This window comes from Furipterus horrens, unplaced genomic scaffold (assembly GCF_987537825.1).
Source record: "Furipterus horrens unplaced genomic scaffold, mFurHor1.1.pri manual_scaffold_9, whole genome shotgun sequence".
Lineage (NCBI taxonomy): Eukaryota > Metazoa > Chordata > Mammalia > Chiroptera > Furipteridae > Furipterus > Furipterus horrens.
This window is the reverse complement of record NW_028327179.1, coordinates 88,329,997-88,349,121: the sequence shown is the minus strand read 5'-3', so window position 1 is coordinate 88,349,121 and position 19,125 is coordinate 88,329,997. Positions and strand designations below refer to the sequence as shown.

General features: G+C 53.5%; 1 protein-coding gene across 1 annotated transcript in view; it reads left to right on the top strand.

The window, feature by feature from the left end:
- Window positions 1–19,125, top strand: part of PLXNA4 (plexin A4) — a 412,730-nt gene that overhangs the window by 386,695 nt on the left and 6,910 nt on the right. Inside the window, exons 25-30 of the mRNA XM_090287527.1 lie at window positions 216–375; window positions 11,159–11,262; window positions 11,877–11,976; window positions 13,171–13,361; window positions 14,211–14,380; window positions 16,966–17,178. Coding sequence (XP_090143653.1) covers window positions 216–375; window positions 11,159–11,262; window positions 11,877–11,976; window positions 13,171–13,361; window positions 14,211–14,380; window positions 16,966–17,178 — 938 coding nt within the window. The remainder of the gene's footprint in view (window positions 1–215; window positions 376–11,158; window positions 11,263–11,876; window positions 11,977–13,170; window positions 13,362–14,210; window positions 14,381–16,965; window positions 17,179–19,125) is intronic.

Sequence of the window (19,125 nt, the reverse complement as noted above, 5' to 3'; positions counted from 1 at the left end):
CAATGGGACTGAAGTCACAGAACCTTCCTGCTGCTTATAGGACAAGAAGCGCAGAGGGCTTGGTGGGAACATGGCTGGGCAGGTCTCCCCCACCCCTGTGCAGTCCAACCGTGTGCAGAGGAGGGGCTGTTCAGGACAGGAGCCCGCAGTGCTGCTGGGAACCTCCACACTCTTCCCGCTGCCCTCCCCAACCTCCTTCTCTCCCCTGCCCCCAGGTCCTGAGCTGTGTCAACCCAGACAACGCCAACAGCCCCGAGGTCCCCGTGAAGATCCTCAACTGTGACACCATTACTCAGGTCAAGGAGAAGATCCTGGATGCCATCTTTAAGAATGTGCCCTGCTCCCACCGGCCCAAGGCTGCAGACATGGACCTGGGTGAGTAGATAGTCCACCCAGGGGCTGTCCTGGGACTGTCCAGAAGCACCTCTCACTCAATGGGGGAGCCAGGGTGCACGGAGCAGGCACCCGCGGTCTTCAGGAGCCCAGGGTGGGTGGCATGCCTTCATGGCCACTTAGTGAGCAATAAGCAGAAAGGGGCTACAGTCTGCTGGCCGTCTGAGTGCCTCTGGGGTCTTCTGAGTAGCCGACGGGTGGGCATGGAGGTGTCCTCTCTGCAGTGAGGCGGATTTAGTCTGAGTCTGTGTGGTCCAAGGTCTTTCCACTGCCTTGGTTGTGCCCCCAGGCTCTGCCCTTCCCCTCTGTTCTGTGCCTGTAATTTTTGCTGACTACCTAAGGCATGAGGGATCTGGGTCAGTGATGGAGGGTGGAGGAAAGAATAGAGAAAAATGAGCTCTGGCAGCCTACTGGGGAGCGGGATGGCATTTTATTTGAATGTTCCATGAATAGATCGCATAGCCTATATAAACAAGGGCATGCCACTTAGGGCCAGCTGTATTTAGACCCAGTTAGGATTTGCCTGAGTGTTTAATCTGGTATCTTCCTGGGGAAATCCCAGCAGGGAGCCCCCCCATGGAGACCAGGGCTGAAGAAAGGCAGTTTGGCATCATGGGTCAGTGCCAGACACACCTGAATTTGAGTCCTGACGCTGCCAAGTTCTAGCTGTGTGACTTAGGTCAAGTTACTCAACCTTTCTGTGCCTTCGTTTCCCGGCCTATAAAATGGAGATAATAGTACCTACCTCACTGTAAGAATGAAAGGAGATGATGCATGTACAGCTTCTTAATGCAGTGCCTGGCCCGTGGCACACACTCAGTCAGTGCTGGCTGCTGCTAACACTGGTTGTGACAATAATACTGGTAAGGAAATAGTATGTGTCTGTTTGCAGACCCTGGCCATGGAGAGAAGGGCATTTATGGGTGTATGTGCTTGTGTCTGGGCAATTGTCGCAACATGGGGGCGGGAGGACCTCCCGAGGCTCCTAGTCTATCCATCTGGCCTCAAAGCTGGCTTCAGCCAAGCCATGCAAGACAGATGGGCATCTGTGGTAGCTTCCAGAATCCCCAGCGAATCCTCACCCTTTCCCGCTGCAGTGCCCCACCCAAATTCTGATGCCTGAAGATGTAGGACTGGGACGTTCTGCCAACTCACCTTGATTCTTACAGCTTCACTTAACCCCATCTCCTCTTGCTGGGCTCTTGGCAGGATGTTTTGGCCACACGCCTAGAGCTCGGATGCCCAGGGAGAGAGGGTGGGCGAGCATGTGCTCTCCTTCACTTCGGAGGTGTCTCTGTGTATGTTATTCCTGGAAGGAAAGCAGGAGGAAAGGGAGGGAGGGGAGGAGAGAGGGAGGGAGGGGAGGAGAGAGGGAGGGAGGAAGGGGCACTGCAGTGGGAAGGGAGAAAGGGAAGGAGGAATGTTAGAGTGAGGGGTGGGGGTGAGGGGCGGGTGAGTGTGTCCACATGGGTGTCCCAGGTCACTGTCCCTAGAGGTAGACTGGACATTTGTGTCCACATGCGGTGACTCTGTTGCCATGAAGATCCCACAGACCGATGAAGGGAAGGGGCTTGTTCCTGGGAGAGAAAACAGTCACCGGGAAGGAAAACACCTCGTGTTCCCCACTGCCAGACAACGGGCGTCCCAGGTAGCACCCAGGCAGTTTTTTGTGGGAGCCAGGGCTGCAGCCAGCATTGGCTTCTCAGAGTCCGTATTTATAGCGTGGGTGGGAAGGTAGCCCTGACACCGTGGGGCTGAGAGGAGGAGCTGCTGGGAGAGTCTTCCTGCTGAAAGGTGAGTTTGCAAAGGTGGGGCCGGAAGCCAGGAGCAGCTCCTTGTGCGGCACAGACAGGACCTTACGCTTCTGGTGCTTGGGAATGGGGCGACTTCCCATGAGGGGAGCGCCAGGTGTCTACTTCAGCACCCCCAGAGGCTTGCGAACCGGCTTCACACTGGCACGCCCTGATGACGGGTGGTGAGCCGCACAGACAGCCTGGGGTGGATCTCAGGAGGGCAGCGCCCTCTGAGAGCGGATTCAGGGGTCACCCCTGCTGGGCCAGCTTGCTTGCTCAGAGAGAGACCACTCTTGACCAGTCGGTGGTGCCCATGCTTACACCTCGGATACCAAGAGAGCAGAGCAAAGGGACCACCTCTCCTATCACAGGTGCTGCTGGGGAGGACCCAGGGGCCACCCTAGGGGGTCAAGGCCTTCACAGCAGGGACAGATGAAGGACAGAAGCCAAAGAGCCTCAGGACCCCATGCCCCTGGGGAGGGTACAACTTGCTGCACTCCTAAGTCCTCCCAGGATGGGTGTTTTTCGGAGACACATTCTTTTTTCTAGTAAACTTTGCATTTAGAGCTGCCCCCAGCACTCTGGCCTTCTTTCTAACAAAGCCCGATTCCATAACAAGAGAAGCGGGGCCTCCTCAGAAGCCTGAAGGCTTCTTCTGCACAATTAGACTCAGCCTCAAGACCCCCGAGGGTAGAGGGAAGCAAGTTTTTTCCATCCTGTAGGTGAAAGTGCTTTGAAAGCCTAAAAGCAATTTACAAATGTAAGGTGTGATTCTTATACAAAATTAATCTATGCCAAAGGGAAGCAGAGCACATAGGCCAGGAGAGAACTCCCTGGCCCACAAGCATGGGGCAGAGGCAAGACAGCCAAGTCTCCCCTATCCTCATTCTGCCCAGACCTCCTCCAGCCATCTTAGGGCACTGGGCAAAGACCGCCTTCCCCTCCTTATATCAGCCCCTGGCAAGGCCAGAACACCTGTCCCAGGCCAGCTCAGAAGGAAGCAAAGACATTTTAAACTACTTCTGTAATGGTCCCAAGTAAATCCAGTCCCCACCCCCTCCCTCTGCCTTTCAGCATCACTGTAGCTCCTGGCCTGGCCAAGCCCCTCAGTCCTGACGCTTCTACTCATGGATTCTTAGACTGAAGGTCCCCGACTCCTCCTCCTCCCCACCTTCACCAAACTTCCAGGCATTAAGGAACCAAGATGGGGGACTGTATTAGTCAGGGTTCCCCAGAGAAACAGATGTGTACAGATGGATGTGCAAGTACATATGTATAGGTAAGGTAGGTAGGTAGGTTTTAAGGAATTGGCTCACATGATTAGGGAGCCCTAGTCTGTTCAGGCTGCTGTGACATGCTACAGACTGGGTGGCTTATAAGCAACTGCTGGCAGATTTGGTGCCTGGTGAGGATCACTTCCCAGCTGACAACTTCTCACTGTGTCCTTACCTGGCTGAAGGGACAAGGGATCCTCTGGGATCTCTTTTATAAGGGCACTAATCTCATTCATGAGGGCTCCACCCTCATGACCTAATCACCTCCCCAAGGCCCCGCCTCCTCATACCATCACATTGGGGGATTTCAGCATGTGAATTCTGGGGGGACACAAATATCCAGTCTATAGAATGGAGGCTGATAAGTCCAAAGTCCTCAGGAAAGGCCAGCAGGCTGCAGACCCAGGGAAGAGCCAGGTGCAGTTCAAGCCCAAGGGTCTTCTGTTGGCCAAATTTTCTCTTGCTCAGCGGAGATCAGTCTCTTGTGATCTTAAGGCCATCACCTAACTGGCTGACATCCACTCACATTATGGAGGACAATTTGCTTTACTCAAAGTCCACCGATTTAAGTGTTAATGTCATCTAAAAACTCCCTCACAGAAACATCCAGAATAACGTTTGGCCACATATCTGGATGCCATGGCCCCGCCAAAATGACACATAAAATTAACCATCACAGGAGCCAGAGCGAAGGGCCCGGGGCCCACCTGCGTTTCGGTCTGTTGGAATCTAGGGAGGGAAAGCAATCCCTGGGCAGGGGGAGAAGGGGACCCTGCTGGGGCAAGCTGGTTTCTGGGAGCTCTCCGAGACCAGTGCTGAGAGCACCCCGCTCTGCTCTGGTGAGGCTCTTTCCACCAGGTTTCTGTCCCTTTCCACCGCTGGCATTGCTCCTCTCTTCAACCAGCGTGTCATAAGAGGCTGCCTTGGGGCAAGCTCTGTGCCAGGCATCAGGGTACCAATGTGATGAGGGGGAGTTCCTCATTTCTTCACACAATAGCAGAAGGCAGGACACCCCTCCCTCGGAGTCATGAGAATCTTTTCATCTCCCTATCCTCCCCAGAGGAAATAATTGGCACCATTCTGATTCACTGCGCAGAAGAATCTGCAGCTCAGAGAGGCACAGTGCTGGGCCTCCGCCACACAGCAGGGAGATGGAGGGAACACCCATTTCCACCCACATATTCTCCACAGCCACGGACCTTGACCTCCAGAGATTCCTCTGGTTTAATGCAAATGCTCTATCAATAGCCCCTGGAACTCCGCCACCCCCTCTGTCTTGCCATTCAAGTCCTGCTGAAAGGATATATTTTTTCAAATAAGTAATTCCTGTATGCAATAAAAAGATACACTATCTTCGCAGTGAAATATAAAGAGTTCACAGCAGCTGTCTCCCCAGTTTGCATTTTCCGTTGCACCTGATGGGAAGGACAGATAAAGATAATGGGATTTTTTTTTCTTCTTTATTTCACCTCCCTCTCTTCCTGGAAGGTGGAAGTGTAACAAATTGGACTGTGAGTGTGTTTGTCCTTTGTGCTTGGAGCCTGGAGCAGGGCACCGGGCTGCAGGGCAGGAGCTGCTGGAGAGGTCAGAGCTAGCAATTTTCTCACAGGTGCCACGCATATGAATACCAGGGTCACCTTCCCGCCTTCCTCCGCCCACCGCCTGCCTTTTTAACTCTTCTTTGACACTGCCGAAGTGACACCAGAGCCTCTGAGATCCATATTCAAGAATATCCGTTGAGCTCCAGCTCATCTCTCTTAAATTGAGTGGCATAGCACAACCTTCTTTTTCCTTTAGCGACAACTAGCCAATGCAGGGTGCTTTACAGTTTGCAAAGACCTAGAGCCTAAAATGCAGACGGCACAGTTCTGTTTCAGGATTTCTTCTTTTAAGCACCACATTTCCTAGTTCAGTTATTTTATGATTTAGAACTTGCTCATGCAATAACTTTTTTTTTAAAACAAAACCTACTTAGATGGCACACCCTCTGCTCCCAAGTCAGTTTTTCAGACCTTCTTTGCAGTGACACTGATCTTGTCATGGCTCCTCGCAGCCCTTCTGTGGTGCCTACTTCTGCACTTTAGAGGGGCCAGGTGCTCTCTGCCAGGTGCCTCCTGGGTCTCACTTGCATGAATGTGTGTGCATGAGTGTGTGCTTATATCAGTGTGCACGTGTGTGTGTGCATGTGTGTGCACCGTGCTCCTGCCTGCAAGCACATGCCACGAGGGTCAGAGCTACTGAGGGGCTGTGCACCTGGGGGAGGATTTGCTTCTCAGGATAGCATCTGCTGGTGGGTAGGAAACGCTCCAGGAGCTGGGCCAGTGATGCGCTCAGTTCCGGTATCTCCTTCCAGGGTCAGCTTGCAGATGAACCCCACCTTTCCCCTTAATACCTTTTCACAGACTCAGGGGCACACCATGGAGCTCCCAGCTGCTCTCCCCCATAGAATCTGCAAGCACTCCCCGCTCAGTCTCCTGGACAGCCCTGCCCCACTGCCTTAGCCCAGCCTTAAGGGCAGCTGTCTTTGGTGGGGCTCCCCCGCCCCTTCGCACTTACCCACCCTCTCTGTGGCCCTCAGCTCAGATGCCTCAGCACGGTGTGCCATACCATTCTTATACTACCATTCTTATCTCACTTGCAGGTGCCTCTCCAGCCTCTTCTTTCCACTGTCTCCCACAAAGGTGCACTTGCATGGATCCCTAGAAGTATCACATAAATGGCACCTTTGGACTGGAACCCCTGTCCCCATGCTAAGTGAGGCAAAAGGCTATTGTCCCTTCAGCTTTCAGTGCAGGCAGCCTCCCCTCCTCTAACCCAGCAGACCCTGCTCTTCCTCTGACCCCTATCCAGCCTGATCACCTGAGCCCTTGACTCATTGTTCTCCTGCACGACATTGCAGACAGGCAGCCCGTCAGGGGCTGGGGCTTTACTTCTGCTTCCTGTCGCCCTCTGTGGCACGGAGCCTGGTTCCCTGTGGGCATTCAGGAAACAGTGTTGAGTGCATGAGACTGCAGCTTCGAGACTTTCTGGATCTGGATGTCCAGTGTGGTAGCTGCAAGAGATGCCCCTCATCAGATGGGACAGCAGAAGTCCCTGTCCAGACCAGGCATTGTGAGTAATCATGTCTCAGGATTCCATGGGGCTCCCATCCAGCCTGGTGGCTTGAGGTACTTTCCAGTCTCTCACTGTGCCCAAGGCGGGCAAAGCTGTCCGGGAGGCTGGGCATTCACCCGGAGGACGCTGGCTGTTGGCTGAGCTGTCGCATTTTCCTGGGCTGTTCTAATGGGGTCATCTCCTACAGAGCAAGGTGTGGACACAAAAGAGAGATATTTATAGTACTGCTTTTATAGGCAAGACTGAAGGAGCCTATCTCATGAAGAACATGCTTGGGAAGAAAATGTAGGATTACAAGACCTGGATTCTACTGATTTTCATTACTGTTGTTAAAACTAAGTGTGTATGAATAAGCAACAGTGCACTTAGCACAATGCGTGGGGCCTCGGGAGGCGGACCTAGCCAGCCAGGTGCACTGCCAAGGTCACCAGGCTGCTGTCCTTGATCTGAAGGTAGCAGGCCTGCCTCACCCGCAGATGGCCCAGCCTGCATTTGGGGTCCTTTTCTCTGCTGGGTGGGAATGAGATTCCATGAAACCAGCCATGCAGTTTGGGGGATGGACTGCTGCTGGGGCAGGGAGCAGCCAGGTGCTCTGGCCTTTGACCTTGGCCTTTCCTGGTCCCGCCTGGACTCGTGGCGCTCTAAGAAGGCCCGGCCCACTGTGCCACTTTGACTTTCCTGAGACATTCCATAATGAGTCTGGGGAAACAGAGTCTGTGGCTGGCCAGGGGAGGAATGGAAGTGGAATGTGTTCTGGCCAGCAGGTAAAACTAAGGACTCTAGGCAGAGAAGAGTACATTCTAGGCACAAATTTCCATGTTAGTCCACTTAAGTTAGTCAGTGCTAGAGAACCGCCTACCCTCCTGTGGCATGCGACTCCCACCTGCGTTCCGGTCAGCGGGCCGGCTACCCTGGCTTTGCTTCTTTCCTGCAGGCCCTGGGGGTGCAGCTGCCAACCCCAGGCTCCCATCCATCTGGGCTCTCACTCAGCAGGACCCGTGTGAGGCTGGCACCAAGAATTTCACGTTTTTACATATTGGCTATTTCAGCATAAAGGATAACGAAAGTAGCAGGCTTAAGAGAGCTAAAAGCAAGGCTTCCTATCTCCTGCCTGAGTCCAGCTCACATGGGTGTTTGGGAGAACATTCCTAACTGTTGGGATCATCGCCCAAAAGACAATGGCTGCTGCCTTCCTGCTGCCTGCTGGTCCCTCATCAAGAGCCAGGGCTGGGCTGGAGGGACTGCAGGACTGGGCTGGAGGGACTGCAGGACTGGGACGCCAGGGCACGTTTTCTCGCAGCCCCTGCACCCGTGACCCAGTGCTGGCACTGGTGAGGAGCGTGCTTCCTGCCTGCCCTTGACCGTCCTGCTGCCCCCTGCACATCCTCACTGCCCGCAGACCTCAGCCGGAGGGGAAAGCCTGCGTCTGCCCCGCTAGCACAATTTGTCTGTGTGGGGAGGGACGCGCTGTGGCCCACACTACACTGTCGGTGGCGCCCCTGGGTTCCTAGAGCTCCAAGTATGGAGCCAAGTGGGCGCGACTCCCTGCCCGCATCATGGCGTCCCTGCAGCTCAGGGCTGCAGCCCAGCCTTCCCTCTCTCTCCCCCCACACTCCGGATGCCCGGCTGATGCACAGACGTGGCGGGCATGGCCTTGCTACGGTGCCTGGAGCTGTGTCCACATCTTCCTTTCCTGCTGAGGACACCCAGAGTTCGGGGCCTCTGGTTCTCTGTCTTTGTATCCCGATGACCTCGTCTGGTGCCCCACCCAGAGAACGAGCCCAGTTAGTGCCCTCGGGAGAGAACTCAGCTGCTTACAGAATGAGCAGTGGCCGGGATGCTGACCTCGAGGTCTGTGTTCCCAACCTGTTTCATTTCCCAGTCGTAAAATTAGAAGAAGGAGTAACAGTAATTTAAGGGAGCTTCTGTTCCTGGCAATGGACATGCTGGGTTGTGTTTGCGAGGAGCTCAGGTCATCCTGAGTCCCAGGTGGCTAACAGAGTCACTCACTGTTCACCTCTGACCTAGCCCACTGTCTGTCTGCAGTGGTCAGACACAGGTCAGACCTCCCCTCTTCCAACTTGGAAAAAGGGCCACATCACACACCTGCTTATTCACTCTTCCCCATCATTCATTCATTCACCCCCTCATTCACTATTCTTTTAATAAATACCCACCCACTGCTCACACTGCCCCAGGGGCCGGGCTACCCTGCTGGTAGGCACCCCGCAGCATCATTGCTGTATTCCATCGTTCCATCACTGCTCAGGGGTGCACACGGCCATACTCTGCTCTACTTTTTTCAGCTGGGGGCACAGGGAAGACTGGCTTCATTGGCTTACGTAACTGCTGGACATGACCCAGGGCCAGGGCTGCTGGGTGCAGCCTCACAGGCGGCGTGCTGCCCAGCTCTGGGGCATTAGCGACAGGGAAGTCCTGCATTGGGCTGCAGAGTTCACTGTCATCTTTGGCCCATCAGGCTGTGTGGCTTGTTCAGATCCCACTGAGACACATGACTCCATCAGCAAGGGTGCCGGAGCTGCTGCCAAACCAGGGCACTGGTCCTTGGCTGGCACCTTCCCCATCCACTCTCGGTAAAGCCACAACCATACGAGCAAAGGAGACTGCCTTCTCCCGTGGGCTCAGCCAGTGGACCTAGTGTCCAGGGCTCTCCCCCTGCTTCTCCTCCAGACCCTGAGTGAGGAATGCAGGACCCTGCCTTCTGTGTCCCCGCTCTGTCTCCATACTGCCCCCCAACCCCATGCAGCCTCTGACTTACTACCCCAGGCACCATCCACCAGGCACCCACGAGAGACCCAAGAGGCTTTGTTGCGTAGGACCCACTATGTCACTAGGGTAAAGCCGCACCACAGCCATGCTCCTCAGGCCAGGCTGGGCTTCCCCAGAGTCTGAACGAATGGTCTATCAGCTTCTCAACCAGCTGGGAGATGTTCCTCTTCTTTTGTCCCAGACACTCAAAAATACATGCATCCATACATCCATAGACAGCCACATAAAATTTTAAAACTGACCACAGACAAAACACTCGTGACCAGGTGCTTCCATGTGTTGGGCATTTTCCATTTTGCTCACTACCCTACCTGTCCCCAGGCTTCTCGCTGGTCATCAACAGCACTAAGTGATGGGCAGTCCCCGGAGGCCTATCTGGGCTCCTCCACTCCAGCGAACAGCGTGGCATCCTTATGAAAACATTCCTGGGATTGTTGGACGATACACAGGCTCTAAACCAGACAGCAGGCGAGTCCAGGAACTGGAGGCAGGGGCTTGGACGTTAGGAGCATCACTGCTACTTCTAAGGGCAGGCAGCTCCCTCTCTGGGCCTGTTTTTCATCTGTAGCACTGGCCAGGCCACATGCACAAGACAGGAAGGAATTGCTGCTCTCTGGGCATGGACCCACAGCTCAGCCTTGACCAGAGGGGAACGGAGGGAATGAATCTGAAATGTGTCTCTGTGGCCCATAGGAAAAATCCACGGCAGGGTCAGGCAAGGACTGCGGGTAACTCATTCCAGCCCCTGACTGCAATCTGCAAATCCCAGCGCTCCGCACGTTCCACCAGTATCAGTATCTGTGAGGCGTGGAGGGCAGCTGGGGCTGCCTGGAAACCAGATGCCTGGCTTCCAGGCTGGAACACGTGTTGCATTTGATTTTCAAAGGCTGTTTTCCTTTCTGGTGTGAGTGTATGTGGGTGTATATGTGCACATGCACAAGAGCTGGTGTGTCTGGCATGCACCGGGTCTCCATGCATGTACTTTTCAAGACTGGAATGTGCACTTCTCCACGTGATTTGGGCCACATGTGTGGATGGGGATTCGCTTGATGAGAAACAGTCTCCGATTTTCCCATGTGGGATCCATCAGCTAGCCTGTGTGTTGTAGGTGTCTGGGCCCATGAGGAGAATGTGGGGGTGTGAGTATCTACCTACAGCATCAACTAATTAGGTGTTGGGTAGAGCCCCGAGATGCTGTTATCCACATCAGCTTTGCGGGGCGGAGCTGCTCCTGACTTGAGAATAGTTCCTGCTGATCCCTCCATGCACTTTCAGCCAGTCTCCCTGCCGGGGGTGACCCACCTGCTGGCTTTTGCATGCAGGACACACCCCTGAATAGGAACAGGGGACACAGTGGCTGGACCTGCAACCTCGGTCTCATTATCCCCAAGACCTTGCAATCAAGTGAATGAGCAAATGGCATGATGGTGCCACCTTGCATTTGCTTAGCACTTTCTTATGCACTTCCACCTGCCTGGTTCATTCAGCTAATATTTACTAAGCATCTACTTCCTGCAGATGTGGCCACTCACAGAGCACAGGTGGGCAGGGAAGGACAGGTGATGTTAGCCCTGTTCCTGTCCCATAGCTTGTTGGGATGAACACCAGAACTGGAACTCAGGGTCCCTCTTCACTGACAGCTTCTGCACCCCCTCCTCTGGGAGCATCTGCCAGCCCTGGTCTGTCCATGGATGACCCTTGAGATGGGCTGTGTGGGTGCCCACACAGGGGTCCTCAGGACCCCCATGGGAGGGTCCTGAGGGCCTCTCTGAGCTGCCACTGCTCTTTCCACAGAGTGGCGACAAGGCAGCGGGGCGAGGATGATCCTGCAAGACGAAGACATCACCACCAAGATCGAGAACGACTGGAAGAGACTGAACACACTGGCCCATTACCAGGTGAGGAGACTGTGGGAGGGCGGGGGCGGGGACTGGCTAGCAGGGCAGCTACTTCCCTGGCAATCTCAGTCCTTGAGTAACAGGGTCTTCCCCTGCCCAGACTAGACACCAAGCCCTGATCTCCACTTCTTCACCAGCACCTCATGTTCCCTTAGTGACCCAGAGAAAACTGATGTCCTCTGGCCAGGACACCCTGACCCCCTTTTAGATAGGATGCTGACGGCATGCTTCCTGCAGGGCTTGGGCAGAGTCCCCAGGAGAGACAGTCTCTTGTTTCCCCAGGTGAGATCCATCAGCAAACCTGAGTGTTGCAGGTGACTGGGCCCTTTCTTGGATGATTCTTGGAGTTTAAAGTTTGGTGCTTTTGGGGTGGGGTGGGGGGCATAAGGAGAAAAGGTGCTAGTCAGAAGCTCTTGCCAGAGTCTCTCCAGGAGTGAGTCACAACACAGAATACTACTCAGTACCCAGATCTGTCTTGTTTCATTCAAAGGAGAGCTGACAGCCTCCCAAATACCCTCATTCTCTGCTGAGGACCAAGTTAACCCTGGTTTGTCTGTATTTGCTGGAGTCGCAGAGCTTCTGTGCCCAGGCCCTGATGAGCTTTCCCCCCATAGGTGCCAGATGGTTCTGTGGTGGCTTTAGTGTCCAAGCAGGTGACGGCCTATAATGCAGTGAACAACTCTACCGTCTCCAGGACCTCAGCAAGTAAATATGGTGAGTTCATTGAGGCCTCCTGGGGAGGAAAGGATGCCCTGAGCAGCTGTTGTCACGATGGCAGTACCGCTGGAAGGCGGTGGACCCTGCGGGGCAGGGGTTGGCTGTGTCAGGCAGGCTGACCACCTGAGAGGAGGGCCGGGCTGGAGAAGAGACCCTGGTTCTGGGTGGGAACTGTGACGCAGGAGCAGAACCTACACTGTATGCTACCCACACCCAGAACAGAAACACTCATCTTCGTGAGCATCTTACAGGCAAGAAGATGCCTTTACTTCACGATGCTCATTATCATGCATCAAGTTCATGACAGCCCATTGAATTAAGTAATTATTATTTCCCCCTATTATGCAGATTAGCAAATTATATCTCAGACACACAGAGGCTACCCGATATGTAAAGGTCACACTCTTACGAAGCATTTAAGGGGAGGTGCAGGCCCCAGGTCTCTGGCTCTGTGGTGTGGAGGGGAGGACACAGGATGTGGGCTGGAAACCCAGGTGCCACCCTGTTCTGCCACCATCTGTGTGCCTTGGGGCCAGCTGCCTGGCTGCTATGAGACCCGGTTTTCTTACCTGAAAAACAGGGTTTGAAATAAACTACCAAAATCACGGGATCATTCTGGAAAATCAATAGTAGAAAACATAGAACAGTGTCTGCACACAGTAGGACTTTCCTTTTTTTTCTACTTTTCACCAGACCTCACATTTCAGCAAATAAGGGGGAAGAACTTGCCTAGGCCAGAGCGAGGGGGAGGGGGAGCAGGTGAGAAGACAGTGACTCAGCTGGTCCACAGTCATTAAGGGAGACAGGTTACCTGCTTTTACGTTTGTACTTAATTGGCTACACAGAACACATCCTGAGACATGATTTGAGAACTCTTACAAGGAAACGCGTGAAAGAGGACAGGCTTATATTTTTACAAATTGAATAATTAAGGGCTGGCAAGAAGCAAGTACAGGAGAAGGGGAAGTGGAGAGGGTGAAGTAGAAGTAGCCACGAAGTGGCCCAGAGGTGACAGGAAAGGCAGGCCAGTGCCCTAGAACGGGCTGACGCAAGCCACAGTGACAGTGGCAGAAAATTGCAGGAAGGATCCGACAGAAGTCAGCCCCAGTTGGAATGGGGGTCAGGGTGGGGGGGATGTTGTCAGTAAGTCTGGCTGAGTGGCCTCATACACGTGGCCCATTGCATTGGCAGAAAACATGATCCGATACACGGGCAGTCCCGACAGCCTTCGCTCACGCACGCCCATGATCACCCCCGACCTGGAGAGCGGAGTCAAGATGTGGCACCTGGTGAAGAACCATGAGCATGGGGACCAGAAGGAGGGTGACCGGGGGAGCAAGATGGTGTCTGAAATCTATCTGACACGACTACTAGCCACTAAGGTATTGACCTTGGACAGGGGGAGGGGCCCATGTCGGTACGGGAAGGGTACTCACACCCCCATGGATGCCTCAGCTGCCAAGACCCTCCATTACCCATGCACGGTGGGCACTGCTCAGCAGCCCAGTGCTCCTTCCCAGCACAGGACCTCAGAATCCTTCTCAACCCCGTGCTCCAGGCAAACCCCAGCCGTAATGCAGTGTTAGCGTGCAGTCCGAAGCTTTGTTTCCTTCTCGGTGCCCTTTCTCAAACACGGAGACACTCGCCACATCTATCCACGTCCTCCTGCCATCCTTCCCTCTGGGTGTCATATACACTCCAGTGATGGGGGTCGGGGCTCCAGCAGTGACTTTCCAGGCACCATTTCACATCCCGGTGCTGGGGGCATTCTGTGCCTGGCATTAGTCTTTCGCTCCTGAGGCTGGCCTGGGCTCCGCTCTCTGCAGAGCCAAACGGGTAACTGTTCATTAGCCGGAGTGAATAACGCCCAAACAAAACCAGCAGATTGGGTTTGTCTGCTCTGACTGGGTGAGTTGTTCATTAGCATTTGTGAAAAGTGCTAAAATAACACCACCAAAGGGTGTTAAACCGATTCATGTAGTTGGCAGAGGAAGGCTTGCTTAGGTCCAGTCATCAGCGGTATATCTATTTCCCACGTGCAGAGGAAATTTAAATCTGTTAGAGACAGATGAAGGGGGTGGGGGAGATTGGATACACGCACTTACCCGATGTCACCCAAGCTGGCCTGGCTCCACACTGTCCTCCCCTCCCCGTCTGCACGGCAGGCTGTAAAACCGTCCTCCTGAGAGCTCCCTGCGGGAGCTGTGTGTGACCTTGTGCCGCCTCCCCAGGGCACACTGCAGAAGTTCGTGGATGACCTCTTCGAGACCATCTTCAGCACAGCGCACCGCGGCTCCGCCCTGCCCTTGGCCATCAAGTACATGTTTGACTTCCTGGACGAGCAGGCCGATAAGCATGGCATTCACGACCCGCATGTCCGCCACACCTGGAAAAGCAACTGGTGAGTGAAGGAGGAGCAGGGGACACCGTCAGGGAGGCCGGCCAAGGTCCTGATCTGGCGTGGCACCAAGACCCAGCTGGGGACACTGACAACCAGCTCAGAGCCTGACAACCAGCCAGCCTGCCTGCCGCTTGTGAGGTTGTGCATAGCGATCTTAGGCAGAGCTGTTCCGAGGGGCATGTCCCCACCTTCCGAATTTGCTTCTCTCTGCCAGTGAGTTTTCCTACTTACTGACCTATGTGCATATCAGCCGTCTGCAGACAGCTCTTCGTCTGGCTGGGGAGAGCTGGTATTTCAAAAAATCTCTACATGCCCTTGTAGCACATTATAGGTAGGTCACCTGAAATAGCATCTAAACTGTACGTGTTCAGCTCAGACCTCCTGTGGGAGTAGGGCCACCAGAGGATGCCATAATGTCCTTGGGGTGTGGGCTCTTCTGAGTACTCAGGTACTCAGTTCATAGAGAACTTCAGGCCCCGTGAAGGAAAGCCGGGCACCAAAGGACACTCCCTGACCCTCATTATTGCTGCCTGGGCCAGAAGCAATAGTCCAGGACTGATGAGACCCGCATATTGACTTAGAGTTAATTGTTCCTGATTGATAAGAGATTGTTGCTTTATTCCTGGCCAAAGTTATAACTCACCCTCTCCTCACCATCTTACTTCACATTCTCCTACCTTCTCTCTTTTAAATAAGCCTCCTTCTCATTTAGCCTGAGTGGCTGTAATCAACCAGAGATTAGTGCCATTGCTAATGTTAATAATATGCTAATATTTCATTAGGCAGGAGACTCTGTGATGCCCCAGCGTCCCGGTTTGATTTGCCTGTCAGCACAACTGGCTTAAAGAGAGGGAGCATTGGGGAAAGACATCCGTGCAACCGCTATGGACTCTCAGGGTCCCTCCTCTGGCTGGGACTTCTGGGAACAGGAGGATGTGGCAAGGAGGCTGTATCGGCTGGGCAGCTGGGAGTCTTTCATCCAGGGCTCTGAACCCAGCCATCACGGTCTCTCCTGGGCAGCTGCTGTGACCCTGACTTTCACCCGTGTCATGACTTTCCTTTTACTTCCTATCTGAATTTTCCGAGATGAAACAGGTGCCACTTAACATTGTCAGAACTCAGTGCTGTGTGCCCACATCCCACGATGCACACGTTGTAGGAATTTAAATACTTGTTGCTGGATTGGCTGTTTCAAATGTGAGATCTGACTGTATTTATAGCACTTTTTGTACACATGTACTGACTGCGGGGAGATACAACATCTATAGAAATATTGTACCCGCTGTATTGAAATAATGTAATTCAAAGAGTTCTAAGAGGCAAGTCAAACACATAGGAACACTAACTATTACCCACAGAGAGAACAGCAACCAAAACAGCAATAAAGCTGGCAGGAGGAGAGCAGTTGCGGGCAGAGGGAAGGAAATAGCCATCCCTTGCTTGGTGCCACCCTGCTTCCTCACCTCCGTCTAGGTGGCCGGAGGGAAGCCACAGAATCAGACAGCCAGCAGAGGACAGCCCAGAGCACAGGGGGCAAGTTTCTCCCAATGACCTGGGACCCTTTCTTGCAACAGAGAGTGACTGACAGGTACCAGACCACCGTGCACAGTGTTCCTCCTCTTCGTCTCTGTTTAGCTGAGTCCCCCACCAGCGGCACCTTCCAAGCCTCATCCAGCTAAGGAACAGCTCTGCACCTTTAAAACTCAGACTATCAAGTGCTGTGCCCTCTGTGGAGACTCTCCGGACACTTCCATCTGGAAGACTTGATGACACCTCCCTGTGTCCCATGAGGCACCTGCACATCCTTCGGTTCTAGCAGGGACAGTTCTCAGAGCACGTACTTGATTGCATGTCTGACTTCCCCAGAACCCACCAGAGTGCAGGCTTCTTGAGGGCAAAGGATCTGCCTTATTCACACTGTTTCCCCCATTGCTGGCACGGTTCTTGGTAGACAGTAGGTGTCGTCCGGATGAAAGAGGGAGGAGAAGGAGGGGGCACCGTGGGGCAGGTGAGGGGCCATGAAGCTGGATTTCCTAAGAGAGCCAACTTGGTGATAAGCCAGCTCCTCTTGAACTCCTCCACTCTGGTGCCTTCACTATGTGGGGAGAAGCTGATGTTTCCAGGCAGGGAAGAGGGGTGTCATGTCTTCCAAGCCGCACAGTGGATGGCAGAGAATACGACACAAAGCCTAGACTCCAGGCTATTCCTTAAGGTTCGCCAAGTGGTTATGCCTTGTATCTGGCATAGGAGGCAGACAGTGGAACAGTCAGAAATTCTACTTCACAGCACCCATCACAGCTCCTCTGACCCCAGAGCCTGTGCTCCGAGGGGAGACTGAGCCGTGCAGTCCCAGATGGGTGTCACGCCCTCCACAGGGCCCATCTGCATGGTATCTCTGGATGGGCTATTCAGCCTTGCTGATCCTCGGTTTCCTGGGAGGTAAACTGGTGGCATAGAGACGGCCCTTAAGAACTGCTGGTGTCCGGCCTCTTCTCTTTCTCCAGAGACCTCTCTGGGCCAAGATACAGCCCCCCCCCCCCCCCGCCCCGACCTCTTCTGACTATCTGCCTCTTTCCTCCACACAGTCTGCCACTGCGATTTTGGGTTAACATGATCAAGAACCCCCAGTTCGTGTTTGACATCCACAAGAGCAGCATCACAGACGCCTGCCTCTCCGTGGTGGCCCAGACCTTCATGGACTCCTGCTCCACGTCGGAGCACCGGCTGGGCAAGGACTCTCCCTCCAACAAGCTGCTATATGCCAAGGACATCCCCAGCTACAAGAGCTGGGTGGAGAGGTGAGTGCGGGGCCGGGGCACCCTCCACAGTGTCATTCACAAAGCCTCACCCTGCAGTTGCAACACCCATACCCCTGCACCTAGTGTGGGCTACTGAATGAGAACCGGGGAACTTGGCTAGAATTGGCCACCAGGCTCTGCTTCCCTGCATACAAGGCCTGGATCTTAGTGGCTGAAGTACTTTCTAGGGCCAGGAAGAACATATAGTCCCCTGCTCTAATCCCTACCAAAACTAAAGAATAAAAAAGACTTCCAGGGAGAGACTTAATAACATCTTGTCACAAAAAGGCTGGAGGCCTCTCCCCATCTGCCTTGGTCCATCTGGCAGTTCTCCCAGCATTCTGTGGGGATGTCATTGTCACTCCAAACAGTTTCTCACTGTCCCAGTCCCTTGACTCTCACACCGTGAGTTCTTGATGCCCTGGGCCTCACGGTCAGTGTGTTCTTGGCCCTGATGTAACCACAGCCTCATGCAGTGCACCTGTGACCAGGGGCCACCTGTAAGCTGTGGAGCTGGGTTGTCTTGGTGCAAAGTTAACTCCTGGTAAAGAACACTGTTAGTTTGTCTGCACCATAGCAGCTCCATATGCCAAGCCCCTGAGCTAAGCAGACAGATGACACTTTATTTATTTATTCATGATGGTAGCCCTGGTATGTAAGAAGTCAGGACTTGTAACCTCACCTTGTGCCCACGAGAGTGAAGAAATATACATACAGATGGCTAAGTAATCAGCCCAAGATGATTTAAGTGGCCAAGATCAAAGTGACCCCCAAACCCAGCTGACTCCCAAACCTCTTTTCTACTACTATTCACGATACTTTGAGTGCCTGTGCCAACCCATGTGGTATCTCCGTGTGAAATAAAGAAGGTGCCCTTCCTACCAGAGGAGGTGGCCCCACACCAGGGTGCAGAGTTTGTTGAACACTTGCGTGCAGTGAGCAGCCTGCACAGCTCTGTGTGACGGTCCTGATTGTAGAGTCCCTTTCTCTTTTTACCAAGTAGTTTAAAGATAGAAAACCTGGATGGAAGCTCAGATTTAGTGCCTGTTTGAAGAGTAAAAGAGACTTAGCAACCAAAAACAGACAAAACGAACAGTATCATTTCGCTCATGGTGGAGAGACATCCTCATACTTGCACATTGCCTTCCCTGTACAGAGGAAGTAACTAAGGGGGTGTGGGGTCCCGTCACCTCAGTAACAGAGTTCTCCTAAGAGGGTTGGCTTTTCTTTTCCCTCTGTTCTTTGATATCCTCCCCACCCACTGCTGCTCATGCGTGTGGTGGGCTTGCAGCCTTGGCTGTTAGAGTGCTCCCTCTTTTGTTTTTGTGTCTGATTGTGTCTGAGTCACCAAGGAAGGCTCTTACATTCCTCTATGTAGACAGTGGCACATTCTTCTGCCAGTGGCCCTGCCAGGAGCGGACTCTCCTAAGTGGTCAGCTGGCTCTTCAGCAAAGAAAGAAAGAGGCAGCATCCGGGTTCTTGGTTGACCCTGCACCAATGCAAGGTCTCCGTGATAGGCCCTCGGGCAGGGAGGAAGGGAGTGGGGATGTGAAGGGCTGGAGCATTTATGAAACATCTGCACAGAGAACACTGCCCGGAACACAGCTGGTTAGTTGGAGTTCAGAATAATGCATGCACCAGGCTAATGGGCTCCCTTTCACTTGGTGCTAAATGAGATTTGTGCCATGCAGCTGCTACAGGTCACGGGTAACCCTGGTCCATTTGGTTATTTTTAGGAGTGGTTTGACAGTTTCCACTTCTTATCCCACCAGTTCCTTAGCAACCAATGGCACTCTCAGGGAAGTCATTTTCCTCTTGCCTGAGGTCCCAAATCCCTTCTCCTCTCATTCCGGGATGAGGGTACAAAGATGGAGGGATGGGGAAACTGTAGTGACAGACGTGGAGAGCAAGCCCAGAGTGCTTCTCACTTGGTGATGAATAGATCAG